At 58.9% G+C, this 18,428-nt stretch overlaps 3 protein-coding genes across 5 annotated transcripts; all 3 read left to right on the forward strand.

Annotated features, from left to right (window-relative positions):
- Position 1: 1 nt before the first annotated feature.
- IST1 (IST1 factor associated with ESCRT-III) lies at positions 2-9,466 on the forward strand. 2 transcript variants are annotated; one of them, XM_065028268.1, is made up of 10 exons: positions 2-89; positions 2,206-2,305; positions 2,967-3,147; positions 3,404-3,491; positions 3,797-3,880; positions 4,242-4,352; positions 4,722-4,928; positions 6,028-6,120; positions 7,281-7,326; positions 8,491-9,466. In XM_065028268.1, exons 2-10 carry the CDS (start codon positions 2,218-2,220, stop codon positions 8,688-8,690), a joined length of 1,098 nt encoding a protein of 365 aa, XP_064884340.1. In that variant the 5' UTR covers positions 2-89; positions 2,206-2,217; the 3' UTR covers positions 8,691-9,466. The 2 variants fall into 2 exon arrangements, with proteins under 2 accessions (XP_064884340.1, XP_064884341.1); XM_065028269.1 differs by having other exon boundaries at positions 22-342.
- Positions 9,467-9,676: 210 nt separating this feature from the next.
- DHODH (dihydroorotate dehydrogenase (quinone)) lies at positions 9,677-13,643 on the forward strand. The gene is given in 10 exon segments (XM_065028316.1): positions 9,677-9,777; positions 10,012-10,215; positions 10,513-10,712; positions 10,905-10,987; positions 11,479-11,666; positions 12,102-12,215; positions 12,539-12,692; positions 12,765-12,787; positions 12,789-12,925; positions 13,065-13,643. Coding segments are annotated over 10 exon segments (1,176 nt in total). The 5' UTR covers positions 9,677-9,759; the 3' UTR covers positions 13,120-13,643.
- Positions 13,644-15,576: 1,933 nt separating this feature from the next.
- Positions 15,577-17,686, forward strand: LOC102093742 (haptoglobin). Of its 2 annotated transcripts, XM_065028319.1 has the most exons (5): positions 15,577-15,788; positions 16,119-16,180; positions 16,323-16,457; positions 16,666-16,740; positions 16,875-17,686. In XM_065028319.1, the coding sequence occupies exons 1-5, from the start codon at positions 15,784-15,786 to the stop codon at positions 17,636-17,638; spliced, it is 1,041 nt and encodes a 346-aa protein (XP_064884391.1). In that variant the 5' UTR covers positions 15,577-15,783; the 3' UTR covers positions 17,639-17,686. The 2 variants fall into 2 exon arrangements, with proteins under 2 accessions (XP_064884391.1, XP_005504763.2); XM_005504706.4 differs by lacking the exon at positions 16,323-16,457 and having other exon boundaries at positions 15,603-15,788.
- Positions 17,687-18,428: the final 742 nt, after the last annotated feature.

Below are 18,428 nucleotides of genomic sequence, written 5' to 3' on the forward strand. Positions count from 1 at the left end.
TCGCGGCGGGCGGAACGCTGTGCGGCGGAACCTCTGCGCCGGGGGCGGGCGCCGGCGGGCGCTTGTCGGGCGTACTCCTTGCGCTATTGGTAGGCATAGAATCCTTCCGCTGGGTCACTTAGTCCCTTAGCGCCGCTCTCTTTGCTCGTGCCGCAGCCGCTCCTTCCCCGGCCGCCGCCGCACCGGTGCGAACGCCGTTCTGGCGGCCTGGCCTCCGCAGGGGCCGCGCCAGCTCGGTCGTGTCCTGGGAGGAGCGGGGAAGTGCCGCCCCGTGGATCCCTCCGCACGTGGTGCGGCTGGACCGCCATTTTGGGTGGCTGAAGCTGCGCGGAGCGGCGGCCGGTGAGCGGGGAGGCGGCGGCCGGGGCGGTGGGTTGTGCTCGGCGGCCCGGGAGGCGCTGCTGTGAGGGGCATATCCTGCCCGGTGCCCGCTGTGCGGCTGAGAGCAGGCTCAGGACGGCGCTGGGGCCGGCGGCGGGGGTCCCTGTGCCCCTCAGGTGCCGCTGTGCCCGTGGAGCGGAACCGGCGTCTCCGCGCTTCTTGGAGCCCCGGGCAGCTGCGCGGCGGGTCCTGCAGCGGGTTGGCGCGCCGGGAAACCGCCCCAGCGGCAGCTGGTTGCGGCCGAGTGACGGTGACTGCGGAGCCGCCGGGAGGGCGAGGCGCAGGGGGCAGGACCGGTCAGTCAGCCGAGCCGCAGCTGCCCCAGCGGGGCAAAAACCCTTTTAGAATGACAGAGGGTGGTCGTGGAAGGGTGACTGGTGAGCTGGCTGCTGCTCAACGGCTGTGTTTGGAACTAATCTGTTGAAACAGGGTGTTGTTAATCAGAATGGTTAACAGATACTTCTACAAACACTGCAACTTGTGCTGAGGCTGTTTCTTGTAGCGCTGTAAAGTTATTTTAATATTGTAAGAGTATGTTCCAGTTACAGAAGGGCTTTTTGTAGCATCAGACTTGTATCATGCATGTGTACTTCTTTAGCAACGTTTCTTGAGGTTGTTTGGTTCTGTGCATCATTGAAATAACTGTATTGATATGTGAATAGATCAACTAAACAATCAGGATATACTCTAGACTGTAATAAATCTTATTAAACCATTAGTTATACAGAAAGTATTCTCACTATACGAAAGTCTGCTCCAGTGTGTTTTTCAGGTACAAGCCAAGGTCTTTTTGTGTGATAGGTCTTAAGGAAGGAATTCTTGATGAACAGTTCTTGGCATAACAACCTTTCATAATAAAGCATCTTCTGAGTTATTTTTCTGGAAGACTAGTGATTTGAATTGGCTCATGAGAGGCTGGAGAAGGGCCAGAGCATGAGCTCAGCAAGAAGAGTGTGTGCAATGTGGAATGGCAACTTTTTCCTTCTGACAGCAGGACTGCTGCAGCCTCCGTTTGCACAGTCCTCGGGTTAATCACACAGCTGGTGAATAACTTGCACATTAACTGGGCGGAGGCTGGGTTGGTTCTTGCAGGCGATTGTAGTGTTTCTTTAAAAATGTGGGTTTGTCAATGAATTAACACAGAGAGAGGTAGTATTTGTGTGACAGTTGTCACAGATGGCATGTTGAGGTGTTGATTTCCTTCCCTCACCTTTTGAAGTAAGGAATGAGAACATATCTTCTGGCAGCTGTGCTGTTTGTTGTGGAATCTGAGGGGTTTTTCCCCTTGGGCTCCTTAGAAGCCTGGAGCTGAACGGAATCCTGAAATACGATCTCAGTAAGCTCAGCTTACTGAACTGAGGCACAGTCGCAGCTTCCTAGACCACTACTGGGAGATGTTTGCCTAACATTCCTAGAACTTGACTACTGGTACGCACATCAGTGGCTAGTGTCACTTGTCTAGATTAAGTAGACCCGGGCCTTCAATTTCTTGTTTTAGGCTATGTTTTCTAACCCTGTTCCTATTTATGGAGCGGTCTCAATTTTTTATCATCTTGTATCTGTTTACGGGTTGTGATTTGATCTGTCAGAATGGAAGTGTCCAGAAGGTTTATGTGCCTGTTGGCCTTGGTTAGATGTGTGGTTGTAAAGTGGGGAGGGCAATGATGAGTGCTGTAGGCCCAGTCACTTATAAATAACCAGATTCGGGACTAGCAGATCTGTACCTCTTTGTTTGGAGAAGTCATTCTTTTTTTCCCCAACTAAAATGGTGAGTGGTGTCCTTCTAGCTCCTGGTTCCAATGACCTTGCCCTCTTCTCCCACAGGAAGTTTTTATCATGTTGGGCTCTGGGTTCAAGGCTGAGCGCTTGCGAGTCAACCTGCGCCTTGTCATCAATCGCCTCAAGCTGCTGGAGAAAAAGAAAAGTGAGTATTTGAGGGGGCAGGTGTGAACTGGGGTGCTTTGGGGGCTCAGGATACTTGAGGAGAAGGTTTTTCTGAATCGGGATACTCTCATGGGCTGAGTACGGCACAGCCTGTTGCTCATCCTTGCTGACCCTGGGCCCTGCAGTCTGCCCTGCTGTGTGGGTGCCCAGGGCAGCAGGCTGGCCGTAGCATGGCTGCTGGCCGTCTTCTGTCTGGTGTCAGAGAGCAATTTATGGGGTAGTAGCCGTGGGCCGTGTGTGGAGGGAGGTGCCATTTTGCCCCGGGGGCCTTTCCAGGCCTTCTGTGCCCACAACGTAGTGGGGAGCTGCCTGGGTGCTGTGGGAGGCTCCCGCCATCTGTGCTGTCCTGCCCTGCCCAGACAGAGAAGATCCATGGTTCTGCTTGACTCTGCAGGGAAGGTGAAGGTGCAGGAGTGTTTCCAGCAGCTAAAAGCCCCTTCTGCTTTCTCCTGTGAGTTAGGGTGCTGGGACTTAGACACAAGGGCGCCGCTGAGATGTGGCTCAGTGTCCTGCACTGCAGAGCCTGGGTGAGGGAGAGAGGGAAGCTCATGATGGTTTTGTGTGTGGCGGGTTCTGTGGACGGGTACGGAGGCAGCAGCCCCTGCCAGCGCAGTGACTGGCCTTGGGTACATGTGCTGTAGCTGAGCTGGCCCAGAAGGCAAGGAAGGAAATCGCAGATTATCTGGCAGCCGGAAAAGATGAGCGTGCCAGGATTCGTGTGGAGCACATCATCCGTGAAGATTACCTTGTGGAAGCCATGGAGATCCTGGAGCTGTACTGCGATCTGCTGCTAGCCCGCTTTGGCCTGATTCAGTCCATGAAGTAAGCTCTGGGCTAGAGGGGTGTGCTGGGGAAGCGGGTCCAGGCCCCTCGCTCGGGGGGGTGCTGTTGGGGCAGGCCTTGCCTGCAGAAGGGCACCTCTTTGTCTCAGTGTCCTGGGGCCTCCAGAGACATTCCCTTCCCCAAGCGGGGAAGACTCTGCAGCCCAGTGTGGAGGATGAGGACTTTCAGATCAGATGGAGGACAGCAAAGACTGGGTGCTTGGTGTGGAGACAGGGTTGTCTTTTGTGGTCCTTAGGGAGCTGGACTCTGGCCTGGCAGAAGCAGTGTCTACACTGATCTGGGCTGCACCACAGCTCCAGTCAGAAGTGGCTGAGTTGAAAATTGTGAGTAGTGTTGTTTGAGGGGGGTTAACACGTGCAGGGTAGGGGTGACACTGTTAGAAGCCTTCGTCTGGGACTCTGTCATTAAGGCAGAGGACATGTTTTTGTGGGTTCTGCAGATGGACACCCCAGCATAGGTGTCACTGGAGAATCAGGGATGGCTGAGGTTGCTCAGCTGCTCTCAGTGGCAGAAAGGAGGGTGATCGGGGCTGGGGGAGGTGGGCAGCTGCAGGGGCTACAGCAGATGTACAGTGTGTGGTGGGGAAAGCACAGGTGTGTGTGTTCCCAGAGCTGCTCTCCTCCTGCAGGTTGCTGATCAGCTGTGTGCCAAGTACAGCAAGGAGTATGGGAAGCTGTGCCGGACAAACCAGATCGGGACAGTCAATGACAGGGTAATGGAGCTGGCAGAAAAGACACACCTGCTGTGGCGTTCTGCCCCTTTTCCCATGGCCAACGGCTGGTGCCTGTGGCTCACTGAGAGGCAGGGTGAGCCAATGGTGTTGCCAGGGGGCTGCCTGTAGCAGAACAGCATGCTGAGGGTCCTGGCAGGCGGGACCCTGCTGTGCTGGCTGTGGGTGGAGGGAGCAGAGCAGTGGAGTCGTGGCTGTGGCTGCCAGCAGCCCCTCTGCAGCAGTGCCGGATGGGGAGGAGAGGCTCCCGCGGCTGCGCTGCACTCCCGCAGCAGGCAGCCCTGGCTGGGACAGAGCTGTGCTGCCCCTGCCCCGCTGAGCATCTCTGCACCCTGTGTCACAGCTGATGCACAAGCTGAGCGTGGAGGCACCGCCCAAGATCCTGGTGGAAAGATACCTCATCGAGATCGCCAAGAACTACAATGTGCCCTATGAGCCTGACTCGGTGGTGATGGTGAGTGAGCGCCTGCGAGTCTGGAGGGTCCCCTCTGTGTTCCAGGGGCTAGAGTGTCCCAGTAGTACTGTGTGGGCTTCAGAACACGGGGCTGTGGCGTTGACACAAACTCAGTGGTACCTTCTAGCAGAGCCCCAGCATAGCCCCATCCCTCTCGTTCCCACGGTGCTGTGGCGTGCAGCTGTAGTTAGTCACACTGTAGTCTGGTTCCCTTTCTGATACGCAGTAATATCACTGTGTAGCTCCTGTCCTGTCCTTGTGTTGTGTTCTTGCTGTGTTGTCCCATCTTGTCCAGTGACAAATGCTGTTCAGAGGGCTGTAATCAATGTAGAGACATGTTGGTGAGCAGAATTCTTCTACCCCCTGCAGGCCGAAGCCCCGCCAGGCGGAGAGGCAGATCTGATTGATGTAGGATTCACAGATGATGTGAAGAAGGGTGGCCCTGGAGGGGGAGGAGGTGGTGGATTTACAGCCCCACTGGTTGGTCATGATGGACTTGTACCCATGCCAGTGATGATGCCCATGCCCATGCCAACTCCAAACCCACCTTTCTCCTACCCGCCTCCAAAGGGACCGGTAAGTGCCTTTGCTTTGGACATTCAATTTTTCTGTGGAAGAGTCTGACTGTGGTGCTTAGCTCTGTGCCTGCTGGTTGAGAACTGTCTGTACCTGGTAGCTTGGTGTGTAGGAAGGCTGTTGTGTTCCTGTGAGGCTGCAAGGGATGGAAACTGTTGGCAGCACAGCCAGAGCTTCATGTTGCTTCTTGTCTGTGGAGGTTCCTGCCCCTGTTCTCCAGCCAGCCCTCTTTGCCCTCAGGGAAGAAGGGAGTCCAGACTTACCTCCTGAGGCAGTCTTGTGACTGCCAGGCTTCTGACCAGGGCTTGGAGCTGGACTTTGAAGCTGGTAGGCTGGTAGTGTGCCAAGGTTCAGACAAGGAAATCAGGTGAGTTTTATGGGGTGAGAACAGCACCAAAAAATGCAGAAGTGCCCTGCCCTCAGACTTGTGAGGGGAAGGGACCAGAGCAGCAGATGTGGAGATGGTTTCTTGCAAAGGTGGGAGTTGAAAATAGGACTGTTCTCTGAATTCAGTCATTGACAGGGTATCTATGCAGACTGGAGAGTGGCAGAACAGCGGGATGGCTTGGAGTCTTAGTGTGGTCTCAGCAATGCTGCAGTGTTTGTGGAAAATCAGGGCCGAGCATCATCAACTGGCTGTTGGCCCAGGCATAAGTGTGCTGAGGACTTGTGCCAAGTCTAGGTCTTTGAGGCACTTTTGTGTTACAGGTAAGGGTGATACAAAGCCTTGCGGGAGCCAGAGACCCTCCTGTCATGTGATACTGCATTCAGGAGAAATGGCTCAGATGTCCTTAAGGTGGGGTATTGCCCTTGTGTCTTGGTACGTCTAATGCCTTGAAAGATGAAGTGTTTAGTGACGGTTCTTTAGAATAACCCACCGCCCTGTTAGCTCGGTCCAGTCCCTCCAGGTGACTACATCTGACTTGATACTTAAGAATCTTTTCCTTGTAAGTATGAACTATATCAGGTTGGATGCTTAGCTGCATGTATCTTAGAGCACTACTTTTTCTGACATCTGTAGCAGCTGTAGGTGCGTTGTGTCCCAGGGTCGCTGTCCCAACTCAGTAGCCTGATTCATGACTCTAATCTCTCTGTGCAGGAGAACTTCGGTGGCCTACCAGTGGGGACTTACCAGCCTTTCACCAACATCCACCCACCACCAATTCCAGCAGAGCCACCAACATATGAGTCTGTAAGTGCCTGAGCTGAATCACTGCTGTAGGCAGCAGAGGGAACCTGAAAAGAGCGCGGTGGTAGCCACAGAAAAGACAAACATTCATTAACACATTGCTGTCAACCCTTGGAGCTTTTGGGGTGGTGCTTGGCATTGCTTATGGGTGTGATGAATCACTGAGTGCATGTGATGGGAGAATGGCTTGTGAGAAGTTCTGCTGTGTGTTTTGGCTGCAAAGGAAAGCTACAATTTATTTTACTGCATTGTTAATATGGTGATAAACAGTGAAAAAGTAAAGTACTTTTTTTTTTTCCCGCAATGTGAAGGGTTTGTCACCTTCAGGATGTTGAAGGAATTCATAGTTAGCCTGAATGATAGTTTTGGCTGGCCTAGATGTATGTTTGAACACTCTTTCCCAGACTTTTCTCAGTCCTTCAGAACAGCAAATGAAAGGCTGGAGCCTCCTCTGACTGTGCTTGTCTATGTTTTTGTTGCTGCAGTTCGTGATCGTGCCTCTCATTTTGCTTTCAGTGTTTTTGCAATATCCTGAGTAAGGATGAGCGTAGCCACGCACCTGTGTGTGCTAACACCTTGTACTAGCTGCACTGCAGCCTTTGGGCGCGGGAGATGTGGACACAGGTGCAGCGGTTGTCAAGCTGGGTGCAGACAGAATCACTGGCGGCGGCCCACAGGGAATGAGGAGTTACACCAGCACAGCTGACCATGCTGTGGGCCTTTGTCCCAACCAGACCAAGACCTGAGATGGAGTTGTTTTGTACCTTGCTACTGGTTACAGGGTTTAGTGTTCATGAAAGAAAGGAAGCTGTGGCTGTGATTATGTGGAGGAAGTGGGCCATGTTCTCCTACTTCTGTCCTTGATAAATATTTCAGACCTGCTAGTGGATATGCTGTGTTTATCTGGTTACAGAATATGGCCAGTGAAGCTGCTGTGACTGGCTGGGAGGGAGAGAAAAGTTGGAGCACTGCCTCCATTTCTTGGGAAGAGAGGCAGATTCTTCTGAGTGTGCTGGAAGCCAGTGTTGTCTGCCTTGGGGAGGGATGGGGTCCGCATTGCTCTGCACGATGTGGCTGCTGCTGCCCGTGAGCAGTGCCTGCACACCGGTGTGAGCCTGTGCCTGGTAGGACAGAGTGCTGTAGTAACTGAAAGTCTTTTCCAGATTGACGAGCCTAATGCTGACAAGGATGCATCTGCGCCAGGGGCTGGTGAGTATGTCAGGAGGTACGGGAAGGCTGCAGTGGCTGGGGCTGTAGTTGGCTTGAGATCCCAGTGTCCCTGGGGGGAAGTTTTCCTTGTAGGGAACAGTGCGTAGAACTTGACACATTTTGAGCAGGATTTGAGTTTGGAAAGGCCTCTGATGGAAATGGAGAGAATACTCTGAAAACAGGGAGGGTCTGGACTTCCACTGGAAACTCAAGAACTGGACCCTGATTTTTGGAGTCAGTACTGGGTCTCCAGCTTAAGCTGTCTCATCAGACCAGGTATAGGACATTGCAGGACAAAATGAGAAAGCAACAGCTCTAAGTGATAACAGTTTTTACATGGCATAAATAATACTGTTCTGCAGCAATAGAATGAAAGAAGTAAGCACTGACAGGGTAAACAGGTCAGTTGAGTCTGCATACAGCAGAGCAGGATGAGTGGAGATGGCTGTTATCCCATGGTCCATCTGCCTAAAGGCTTAGGAGGTGCTTCATGCATTGGAATTGGATCATGACAAAATTCTCCTGCCTTGTACAGCATGATTCTGCTCTGTGTGTTTGAAAGCACTTGTTACCTCTAGCACTTGATAAGGGCAGAGAGGGGGTTTTAGAGTGAGTAGCTCCAGCTTGGTTTGCTCCTTGCCAGCTCCAGATGGGATTTGTGACAATCTAAGTGAGTCCTCTGGGGAGTACTGGTGATGTGTGCTGAAGAAGATAGGCCTGTGGGTGCCCTAGATCTGGCTAGGCACTTCAGTGTGACAGCTGAGTGCACAGTTTGGCATGGTTGACAGCATGCAGCAGCTGCACATGACTAGAGGAGGTGCTTGAATGGGGAACCTGGGCCTTTGGCCATGGTGCAGTCCAGCAGCGCAGGCGTGTGCAGCAGCAGCCCTGCTGCAGGCAGCGAGGGGGATGTGCTGTCTGCTGCAGCCACGGGATGGGTCACCAGTCTGCACCTGCCCTGTTGCAGTCCTTGCAGCCACAGAAACCTGGTTTGTTTCCCCACTGAGTCTGGATGCGGTTGGAGATGCATGACCACTGGTCCTGTTCAGAAAAATACATTGGTACAGCCTTCTTGGTCGAATGACCTTTATTTTCTGTGGTTCTGTTTGGCCTGGTGAGTGTGATGATGGTGAGGTAGAATGATGTTTCTCTTATTCTAAACAGAGCCTGGGCCCAAGTCAGAAGCTTCTCCTAAACCAAAAGTTGGAGCTCCTAATACCTTTGAGAACTTTGTGCTGCCTGAATTACCATCCGTGCCAGATACGCTGCCAACAGCATCTGCCGGTGCCAACTCTTCTGCCTCTGAAGACATTGACTTTGATGATCTTTCTCGGAGGTTTGAGGAGCTAAAGAAGAAAACATAAAACTGACTGGGCTGTAACTCCAATGTGAGGGGCAGGAGCTGTGGAAGCTGTTTCTCTCTGGAACAGACTCTCTTGATATTGGTTTCCTGTATTAACCTTGAATGAACACACTCCTCTTTTTGAGCTCTCTTCTTGCTGTACTTACACCAGATGCTGTCACTTTCCCAATCTTTGTTGCTCCAGGAGGTGAACTGTGGGGAGTCTTGTGAGACTGGAACAGGGAACAGCCCGTGGGTCTAGGTAGCTGTACCGGAATGCTGTGCGTGATGTCCCGGGTGCCATTCCTGGCTGCTCCTGCACAGGAGGGAGGTGGAGCCTGGAGGGGAATGGGGTTCTCCCCCTGCGCAGTCTCAAGGGCAGCATCTTCCACAAGCTGGTACCCTGTGTCATGAGAGTAACTGAGTCATTTTGGTGAGAGCTGTGACTAACTGGGGCGGGAGCAGGGAACAGTGGTGCTGAGGAGCTGTGGCGCTGCCCGAGCGTGTGCAGCGTGCTGGTGCTGCCGCTGTCCCCAGCTGTGGCTTGCAGCTGTCTGGCTGTGACCTCGGCAGGCTCTGTCGTGCTTGGCAGCGCTGTGCCTACTGGTTCAGCCGTGTTCCCTGAGCCTGCTGGGGCTCACTGACCCGAGGGCCGCACCGGGGAGCTCTAGTGAGAGCCAGGGCCGTAGCTGCTCCCCTTGTGCTGCAGCCCTGCGCAGGGCCCTTTCAACAACTTTTCCTTGACTTTTATTTGATTTGTATCTTGGGGTTGGTTCCTAATAAAGCCGAGGCTGTGAACGGTGGGCTGTGCGGTGCCGTTTCTCGGGGGTTGTGCCACCGTTCATGGCCGCGGTGGAGCGGCAGCGCTACTGCCGGGTCCCTGCGCCCGCCGGCGGCCCCGCAGCTCCAAGGCCCCTCCCAGGGGGCGGGGCTGTCAGAGTCCCCGTCCCCATGAGTCCCGCCTCTGCCGTTTGTCCCGTGATCCGCCCGCCGTGTGTCCTGTTGCGCCTCTATTGGCTGGGAGGGTTCGGCGTCTGCCAATCGCCGGGTGGGGATGCCGGGAGTGTCGTGCCACGTGTAGGGTTGAGCTGATGGCGGCTCCGCTGCGCGTGAGCGGCCGCGGGTCCCGGGGCGGCGGGAGGAGCGGGGACCCGGCGGGGCGGGGGCGGCGGACCCGGGACACGGGATGGGGTGCGGGTACGGGATGCGGGCGGGGCCCCGGTGTGGGGTGTGGTGCCGGTGTGGGTGCGGGGTAGCGGGGGCGGGGTGCCTGTGAGGGGTGCGGGCGGGAGGGGGTACCGGCGCTGGCGTGCCGGTGCGGCGCAGCTGACGATCTCTCGCAGGGGCGGCTGCGGGCGCTGGCGGCAGCGCTGGGGGGCTGCGGGCTGCTGCTGGGCTCGGCGCTGGCGGTGGGCGATGAGCGGCTCTACGCGGCGGCGGTGATGCCCGCGCTGCGCGCCCTCCCTCCCGAGGCCGCCCACGGGCTGGCCCTGCGCGCTGCCGCCCTTGGGCTGCTGCCCCCGGCCCGGACCGACGGCCCCGCGCTGGTGCGACTCTGTGGGAAGACCGGGGGCGAGGGGCGGGCAGGAGCCGGGGGGCAGCCAGGGCGTGCGGGTGGCGGGGGGACCGCAGGGCTAGGGGTGGGCAGGTGGCGGGGCCCCACGGTGGCTCGGGACCCGCGGCGGTCGGTGGGGGGTGACGAGCTCTGCCCGCGGGCGGGAGCTGCGGGTCCCCGGGCAGGCCCCTGGTGACACCAAGCGAGGGGAATGGAGGGGAGGGGGCCGGGCTTGGGCTGCTGGTGCAGGTGGGCTCTGGCTCTCGGTGACCCAGCCCTGGCCCCCCAGGAGGTGCGAGTGCTCGGGCAGTGGTTCCGCAACCCGGTGGGCCTGGCCGCTGGCTTTGACAAGCAGGGCGAGGCTGTGGATGGGCTGTACAAGATGGGCTTTGGCTTCGTGGAAGTGGGGACTGTCACACCCCAGCCCCAGGAGGGGAACGCCAGACCCAGAGTCTTCCGGCTGGTGGAAGACGAGGCTGTCATCAACAGGTGGGTCTGGGGCAGCTGCTCTGCGTGTCACACAGGGAGGGCAACTGTTTGCGTGTCCCAGGTATTGGTAGCCCTTGGGCTGGATGTGCTGAGCAGAGCTGCAGACATTGCATCTCCCTCTTGTTTCTCCTGCGTCTTATTCAGGGCGCATGGACACCAACCCAGCCCCAAACCTTGTCTGTTCTGGTGCAGGTATGGATTCAACAGCCACGGCCATGCTGCGGTGGAGCGCAGGCTGCGGGCCCGCCACGAGACACAGCTCAGGCTCACGGGTGGTGAGACAAGCTCATAAGCCTTTGTTCTTGGGGTCTGTGGGGTGGACTTGGGTGTCTCGGGTGGCTGTAGGCCAGGAGAGGTGTGTAACACCAGCACCCAGGCACGGGAGAGCCCTGGCCAGAGGGAGGTATGTTCGGGTGGCAGGAACCCCCCTGGGGCTGCAGGCTCCCCACCATGGGGCTGCGACCAGCTGCCTTTTTCTCTGTGGTAGAGGCTCTCCATGCTGCTTCGGGCAGGACGTGCCTGCTCAGACTAGCCAGAGCCACAGATCCCCAGCTGGGCGGTTTCTGAGCTCAGCGCCACAGTGCCGGGAGGTGCTGAGCAGGGCAGCTGTGGTAGTAGGACAGTTCTGGGCCCACACTGTGAAATATATGGGCTGCATATTCTCATCTTGATTTTAGCTGGTCCTGGGCCCTCCTTTGTCGAACATTCTGGTCCGTTGGGTGGTGGTTGGTCCTGCTGCCCTGGTTCAGCCATGCCTGTGTTCCAGCGGGGATGCCCCTTGGAGTCAACCTGGGCAAGAACAAGAGCTCCACTGATGCTGCAGCTGACTATGTGGCTGGGGTGCGGATGCTGGGCCCTTTGGCTGACTACCTGGTTGTGAATGTGTCCAGCCCGAACACTCCAGGGCTGCGGGACCTGCAGGGCAAGGCTGAGCTGCGGGACCTGCTGACCAAGGTGCGTGACGCTCACAGCCAGCCTGGAGCACAGCTGCAGCCCTGGATGCATCCTGTCCCCAGCAGCACCCGCTCTGCTCCAGCCAGGCATTTGCCCCAGCACAGGGAGGGGTGTGGTGGCTCCCTGGTGTGGTGGCAGAGCCACCAAGATGTCCCCTGGTCAGCTGCTGGTTCCTGGGACCGCTGTGCTCCAGCAAAGGGCACATAAGCAGCGAGGCGTTGCCCTTCACTCTGCTCTGGCAAGGAGGCAGCGGGCCAGCCGCCCCACAGCGTCAGGAGTGGCTGTGGGTCCTGCGTGGTTCATGTGCCCCGGGCCCTGTGCCGCAGGGTGTCCGTCCTGTCAGCAGTGCCACACCAGGAGAGCAGCACCTGTCCCTGTGCTGCTGGCTGCAGGTGTCCCCCGGCCTGGGGCAGGACCTGTTCTCTCCCCACGCAGGTGCTGGCGGAGAGGGACGCGCTGCCCTGCGAGCGCAAGCCAGCTGTGCTGGTGAAGATTGCCCCTGACCTCACCACGCAGGACAAGCAGGACATCGCCAGCGTCATCTGCGAGGTGAGGGGTGGGAAGGGGAGGCTGACGGGGGGCTGGGATGGGTCCCTCCTGCCTCACCTTACATGATGCAAGGGCAGGACCGTGCTGCTCCTGGCAAGTCACTGCTCTGAAGGGACAGGAGCTGCAGCTCTCTGGGTAGCTGAGTCTGTGAGGGCCTGTGTGTGTCACCTGGACCTTGAGGATGGTGCAGGTGGTGAGGGGCAGCTGCTTTGTCCCCAGGCAGGGTGCTGGGGCACCTGCCAGGGAGGATCTGGCTTGGCAACCTGGGCATGAGGGTTGGGGGCAGCTTGTGGCAGCCATGTCCTCATGCTGCTGTCCCTCAGCTGGGTGTGGACGGGCTGATTGTCAGCAACACCACCGTGAGCCGCCCCAGCGGCCTCCGCAGCCCACTGCGCACGGAGCCCGGGGGACTCAGCGGGAAGCCCCTGCGGGAGCTTTCCACACAGACCATCAGGGAGATGTACTCCCTCACCCAAGGTAGGGGCAGAGCAGGCGGGGGGGGATGTGCTGGTGTCACCCGTGCTGTCCTGACCGCACACCTGCCCGCAGGTCAGGTGCCCATCATCGGGGTGGGGGGGGGTGAGCAGCGGGCGCGATGCCCTGGAGAAGATCCGCGCTGGAGCCTCGCTGGTGCAGATGTACACGGCGCTGGTGTACCGGGGGCCACCGGTGGTGGGGGCAGTGAAGCGGGAGCTGGAGCAGCTGCTCAGGTGAGCGAGGGGCCCAGCAGCTCCGCAGGGAACGCTGGCCAGGGCAACTCAGGGCAACATGTGCTGGTGCCTGGGCAACAGCAGGATAGGTCTGGGCCAGCCTGGCTGTCACATCCCTGATGATCCCAACCCTGATCAGGGAGCAGGGGTTCCAGAATGTCATGGAGGCGGTTGGAGCAGATCACCGGTGCTGACATGATGCAGGACCAAGGTCTAGGAGGAGCCGAGGTCAAGCAGGGACAGGTCTGACACTGCAGCGCTGGGCAGGCTGGGCCTGAGCCAGAGTCCTGGTGCCAGCCCCTGGGAAGGGTCAGTGGGGCTGAAGCTGGGGCTGCGCTGGTGGGCAGCAGTGCAGGGGACTGGTGCTGCTGTCCATGGCTGTGGTTTGGCTTTCCCGTGGGCTGGGCTCCCAGTGGAAACCAGTGCTGGGTCAGGCTGTGCTGGGTGGCGAGGAAGGCCTGGAGCTGCCCTGCTGCTGCTGCAGCACATCCGCAGGAGCACACACCTTCCCCATGCCGCTGCCCAGAGCCACAGACAGGAGGTCCCAGCTGCCAGGGCCCTGCAGCCCACACCAGCTGCTCTGCCTGGTGCTGGGTCCTCCCGCTCCACAGCCTTGCAGGAGCCTCTGCCCCCTGCCCTCCCCTCTGCACAGGGTCTTGTAATAAAACCGCAGGGCCTGGGTCCTGCCCCAGTGTCAATAAACGTTTAGCTCACCTGGTCCCATGTGCTGCTCTGGGGACACCCTGGGGTTGGAGGGTCACAGCCTGGCTGCCCTCAGTCAAGTGGGCACTCTCCATGTTGTTCTTGGTTGGTGCATCTTCTCCTGGAGGCAGAAGCCGCAGAGTAGCTGAGCTCTGGGTTGGATCCACGCAAAGCTCGACATGGCTCCCCTCGCAGAGACCTGCCTGCGGCTGGGCCGCCGGGAGGTGCCGAGCACCCTTTTCTCCCCTTGCTGCCAGTATGTAGGCATTTGAAGAACACTGCAGTTGTGCCCTGTCTCTTGTTACGGAAAGACCCTGTTTGTTCACACTTCTGGAGGCTGCTGTTTTTGTCTCTGGGGCCTCTGGCTTCAACTGCTGCTTTGCCCTGGGCTCCCTGCGATTGTTTCTGGCCTTTCTTGAGCAACACAGCTTGGCCAGGACACGCTGTTCCCTCTGCAGCCTCCCGGAATCCACCCTGCCCAGCAGGATTGCATCACAGCACAGGTCATGGGAGCAGCAGGACTGCTCACCCAGGGCTGTCACCTGCCTGCTCCCGCCACAGCCCTCTGCGCCAGCCGCTGCTCCACAGACCCTGCTTTTGCTGGTGGTGCTTGCTGCTGCTCTTGCGGGGCTGTGACCTGCTCTGCTGGCCAAGGTATTGATGTTTTCTCTGAAGAGGGCCAGGGAGACACTTGCTCTTCCAGTCACAGTGGCTGTCAGGCCTGTGGGAGCTTGAGCTTGGTATCCCCTTGTCCTGCAGCACTCTTGCTTGTGCTCTGAAGCTGATTTGTGACTGTGCCTTGGAGACATTCGGAGCCTGGCTCTGCCATGGCAGTTGCTGGCAGCCCTGGGCTGCCATGTCCCAGTGTGTGGGCTGTGGGCTGCACCCCAGGGACAGGCGGGGGCAGCTCCCCCCTCCTGCAGCCTGTCCCTCTGTCCCAGCCACCCACCGAGGGGGCACCAAGGCACAGTCCCGCATCACTTTGTCCCTCTGCCAGGGCACAGCAGTCTCCTGCTACAGCAGGACGGTGCTGACAGGCCATCAGAGCCACAGCACCTTCCCAAGTGCTGGTGTGGCTCGGGGGTCGCAGCTGTCAAGCCCTGGTGTGTCCTGGGCTCTAGCTGTCTGCCTGTCAGGTGTGGTTGTGTATGGCTGGTGCTGAGCAGAGAGCTCGAGCCCTGTGTCATGGGGGGATGGGTGCCCCATGAGATAGGAAGAAGCTTGCACAGGACAAGAAGGCCCTTTGCTGGAGTGTCTGGGACCAGGAACAGATACTGCCCTGAGCCTGAAGGATTGGAGCCTCCAAGGGGCACTGGGGCAGCTGGGCCTCGATGGCCCAGTGCTGGGGTGGCCTCTCATGCTCCAGGTGGTTTTGGGGTGACCTCACTGCAGCGCTGGCACCCTGCGGTGGATAGGAGGTGTGTGCTTGTCCCCTCCATGCTGCCCCTTGGTTGTGCTCTGGCTGCAGGTCCACTGGCCAGAGCAGGCTCGCAGCTGCTGGGCACCGGCCAGTGATTGCTGCTGCAAGTTCCCGTCAGGCTGGGCTGGGCTGACAAACAACCCACGCCCGGGGCTGCTGGGAAGCGGTGGGTGTGTGGAATGGGGCCAGCTTGGCTGTGGCCTCCTGGAGAGCAGTGAGCTGGTGGGACACACTGCACCCTTGGGCAGCTGAGCAGGACTGCCCAGCCCTGGCTCTGCAGGGTGACAGCACTCAGGCCCTATGACCCTGTGTCACCTGCCGCACTGGGGCAGCTGCTGGCTGTCCCCTTCTTGGTGGCACAGGGCAGTTCTGCAGGGGACACGGGCTGGCTCCTCTCTGTGACCCTCAGCTGGTGTCCTGATGCCAGAGCCCAGTGTCTGCAGCCAGGTTCCTCCTGTGTATTTGCAGCTGCAAAATCCCGGAAAGCCTTGGCGCTGGCTGCCCACGGAGCTTGGCAAGGCTGCGGGGAGGTGCTGCCAGTGGCTGTGAGCCAGGAGGGGAGTTTTGTGCTCCTGCTGCTGGGAACAGCGCTGGCTGCGTGCAGCAGGGTCAGGGGGTCGGGGCCAAGCAGGGCTGCACCAGGGCCAGGGAGGTGGCAATAAAAGGGATGAGGAGGGAGCCCTGAACAGCGTTGTCCTGCGGAAGGAGACTGCTGTGAGGAGAGAGAGCAGCGAGCATGGGGTGAGTGGCATTGGTGTGTCCCTGCATGTGCTTGGTGCTGTGTCTGTCATGCTTCCTGGGCTGGGACCTGCAGCAGGACCCGTGTTGCACCTATGTGCAGACGCTGCAGCCTCGTCCTGTGCAGCAGCAGTGTCCAGGCTGTGTCTGACAGCCAGCCTAGGGCACGGGATTGGCCCTCTGCCCACTGGGGAGGGAGCCCCAAGATGGGGTGTAAGCCTAGCTGGGCTCTGGTCCTGGCGGAGCCCATGGGCTGGCAGCAGGGTGGGAGCCCTGTGCTGAGTGTGTGTCCTGCGTGTGTCCCATGCTGAGCCTGCACTCTCTGCCCCACAGACCCGCAGTGCTGCTGATCGCCAGCCTGGCCTGGACCGTGCTGGAGACTGCAGCTGCCACTGGTACCACTCAGGGCGAGGGGGGAGCTCTGGGCTTGGGCAAAGCCAGGGGAGGTTGGCAGGGAGCAGGTGTGGGGCAGGTGAGACGGGACTGGGGAGGGACCCGCCGGGGTGGGGTGATGTCCTGGGCTGGGTCTCCAGGCAGCCGAGCATCCTCTGCCTGCGGAGTGGAGCTGTGCAAAGCCTACAGAGATTGAGCGTGGCCACGTTGAGCACCTGATCAAGTACCACTGCGGCCTGTACTACCTGCTGTGTGGCTCCAGCAATGATGAGGCCCACGGCACGGGCACAGTGCTCGGGGATGGGCCAGTCCCCAGCTCCAGGGGCTGTCTCAAGGCCACATGATGCAGCCCCCCCACACACTTCCTCAGGGGCATGAGTAGCGACCCCAGCCCTGGCAGGGTACAAGCACCTCTGCACCCCCCTGGCTGCAGGGTCCATCCCCCTCCGTGCAGGGCAGAGCTGCTGACTCTGGTTTCCCTCCAAAGGCACAGTCAAGTGTGACAAGGACCATGAATGGCTGAGCCCTGACGCTGGCAAGGAGGCGCCAGTCTGCGAGCCAGGTGAGCACAGAGCAGCAGGGCTGTGGGGGCTGCTTGCAACCCCCATCCTCCCTGCTGTTCCCGGGGGTTGGTGGGGGCAAGGAGGGTGCGTGCTGGCCCCAAGGGCTCACTGGGACCTGTTCTGCCCTGTGCAGTGTGCGGGAGGCCCAAGAACCCCCCCAGGCAGCTGCAGCGCATCATTGGGGGCCTGCTGGCAAGGAAGGGCAGCTTCCCCTGGCAGGGCCGGCTGGTGACTCGCCACAACCTCACTGTGGGGGCCACACTCATCAGCGACCAGTGGCTGCTGACCACAGGCAGGAATGTCTACCTAAACCACAGCGAGAACACCAAGCCTGAAGAGATTGCGCCCACTCTGCAGCTCTACCTGGGCAGCCGGGAGCAGCCTGCCCTGCCCATCGAGCGCGTGGTGCTGCACCCTGGCTACCCGGCGGCTGTGGATCTGGCCCTGCTGAAGCTGAAGCAGAAGGTGCTCCTCGGGGAGGAGGTGATGCCCATCTGCCTGCCCCAGAAGGACTATGTGCAGCCCGGTCGGGTGGGCTATGTCTCGGGCTGGGGCCGCGGTGCCACCTTTGCCTTCCCCACCATGCTGAAGTACGTGATGCTGCCAGTGGCAGAGAGCGAGAGCTGCCGCCAGTACTACGAGGCCCGGAACGCGTCCTACTGGGTCCAGCCCATCCTCAGCAATGACACCTTCTGTGTGGGCCTGAGCGAGCTGCGTGAGGACACGTGCTATGGAGACGCTGGTGGCGCCTTCGTAGTGCAGGATGAGGCTGACGGTGCCTGGTACGCAGCCGGGATCCTCAGCCATGACAAGAGCTGTGCGGCTTCCAAGTTTAGCGTCTATGTGGATGTGCGGCGTGTCTTGGCCTGGATCAGGGAGACAGTGACGGCAGGCTGAGCTGGGCTGGGGAATTAAAGCTGCTGCAGCCTGGCTGCAGGCCCTGTCTGTGTTGGTGTGTCTGTCTGTTAATGTCAACAAGGGCAAGTGCAGGGTTCTGCACCTGGGGAGGAACAACCCACGGCACCAGTACAGGTTGAGGTTGACCTGCTGGAAAGCAGCTCTGCAGAGAAGGACTTCGGAGTTCTGGGGGACAATGGTGACCATGAGTCAAGATCCAGAGGCCAAGGGTACCTGGGGTGCATTAGGAAGAGTGTCCAGCAGGTCGAGGGAGGTGAATCCTCCCCCTCTGCTCTGCCTGGTGAGGCCACAGCTGCAGCACCGGGTCCAGTTCTGGGCTCCACAGTTTAAGAAGGACAAGGAATTACTGCAGGGAGTCCAGCTAGAGCTACAAAGATGCTGAGGGGTCTGCAGCATCTTATGAGGAAAGTCTGAGAGTGCTGAAGCTGTTCAGCTGTAGAAGCTGAGAGGGATCTGATCAATGGGAACAATATCTCAGGGTTGGTGCCATAGGATGGACCAGACTCTGTTCAGTGGTGCCCAACGCCAGGGTGAGGGGCAACGGGCACAAACTGAAACACAGGAGGTTCCACCTGAACATGAGGACAAACTTCTTTGCTGTGAGGTGACAGAGCCTGGACCGACCTGTGTCATCTGCTCTGGTGACCTTGCGTTAGCAGGGCTGGGCTGGGGGTCTACAGGGGAGCCTCAAACCACACCGGGCTGCGATGCAGGACCGCGTGTGTCCGTGTGCGGGGCGCGGTGGTGCCAGCACAGGGTGCGTGCGCCT

Source organism: Columba livia, chromosome 13 (genome assembly GCF_036013475.1).
Source record: "Columba livia isolate bColLiv1 breed racing homer chromosome 13, bColLiv1.pat.W.v2, whole genome shotgun sequence".
NCBI classification, from domain to species: Eukaryota; Metazoa; Chordata; class Aves; order Columbiformes; family Columbidae; genus Columba; species Columba livia.

Excerpts from the sequence above, each read along its gene's own strand:
- LOC102093742 (XM_065028319.1), top strand. Across the intron at positions 16,181-16,322 it reads GGAGACTGCAGCTGCCACTG|CCGAGCATCCTCTGCCTGCG; the intron begins GTACCACTCAGG and ends GTCTCCAGGCAG. Across the intron at positions 16,458-16,665 it reads CAGCAATGATGAGGCCCACG|GCACAGTCAAGTGTGACAAG; the intron begins GCACGGGCACAG and ends TTCCCTCCAAAG.
- IST1 (XM_065028268.1), top strand. The coding sequence starts at position 2,218 with ATGTTGGGCTCTGGGTTCAAGGCTGAGCGCTTGCGAGTCAACCTGCGC. Across the intron at positions 3,148-3,403 it reads GGCCTGATTCAGTCCATGAA|GGAGCTGGACTCTGGCCTGG; the intron begins GTAAGCTCTGGG and ends TGTGGTCCTTAG. Across the intron at positions 7,327-8,490 it reads TGCATCTGCGCCAGGGGCTG|AGCCTGGGCCCAAGTCAGAA; the intron begins GTGAGTATGTCA and ends TATTCTAAACAG.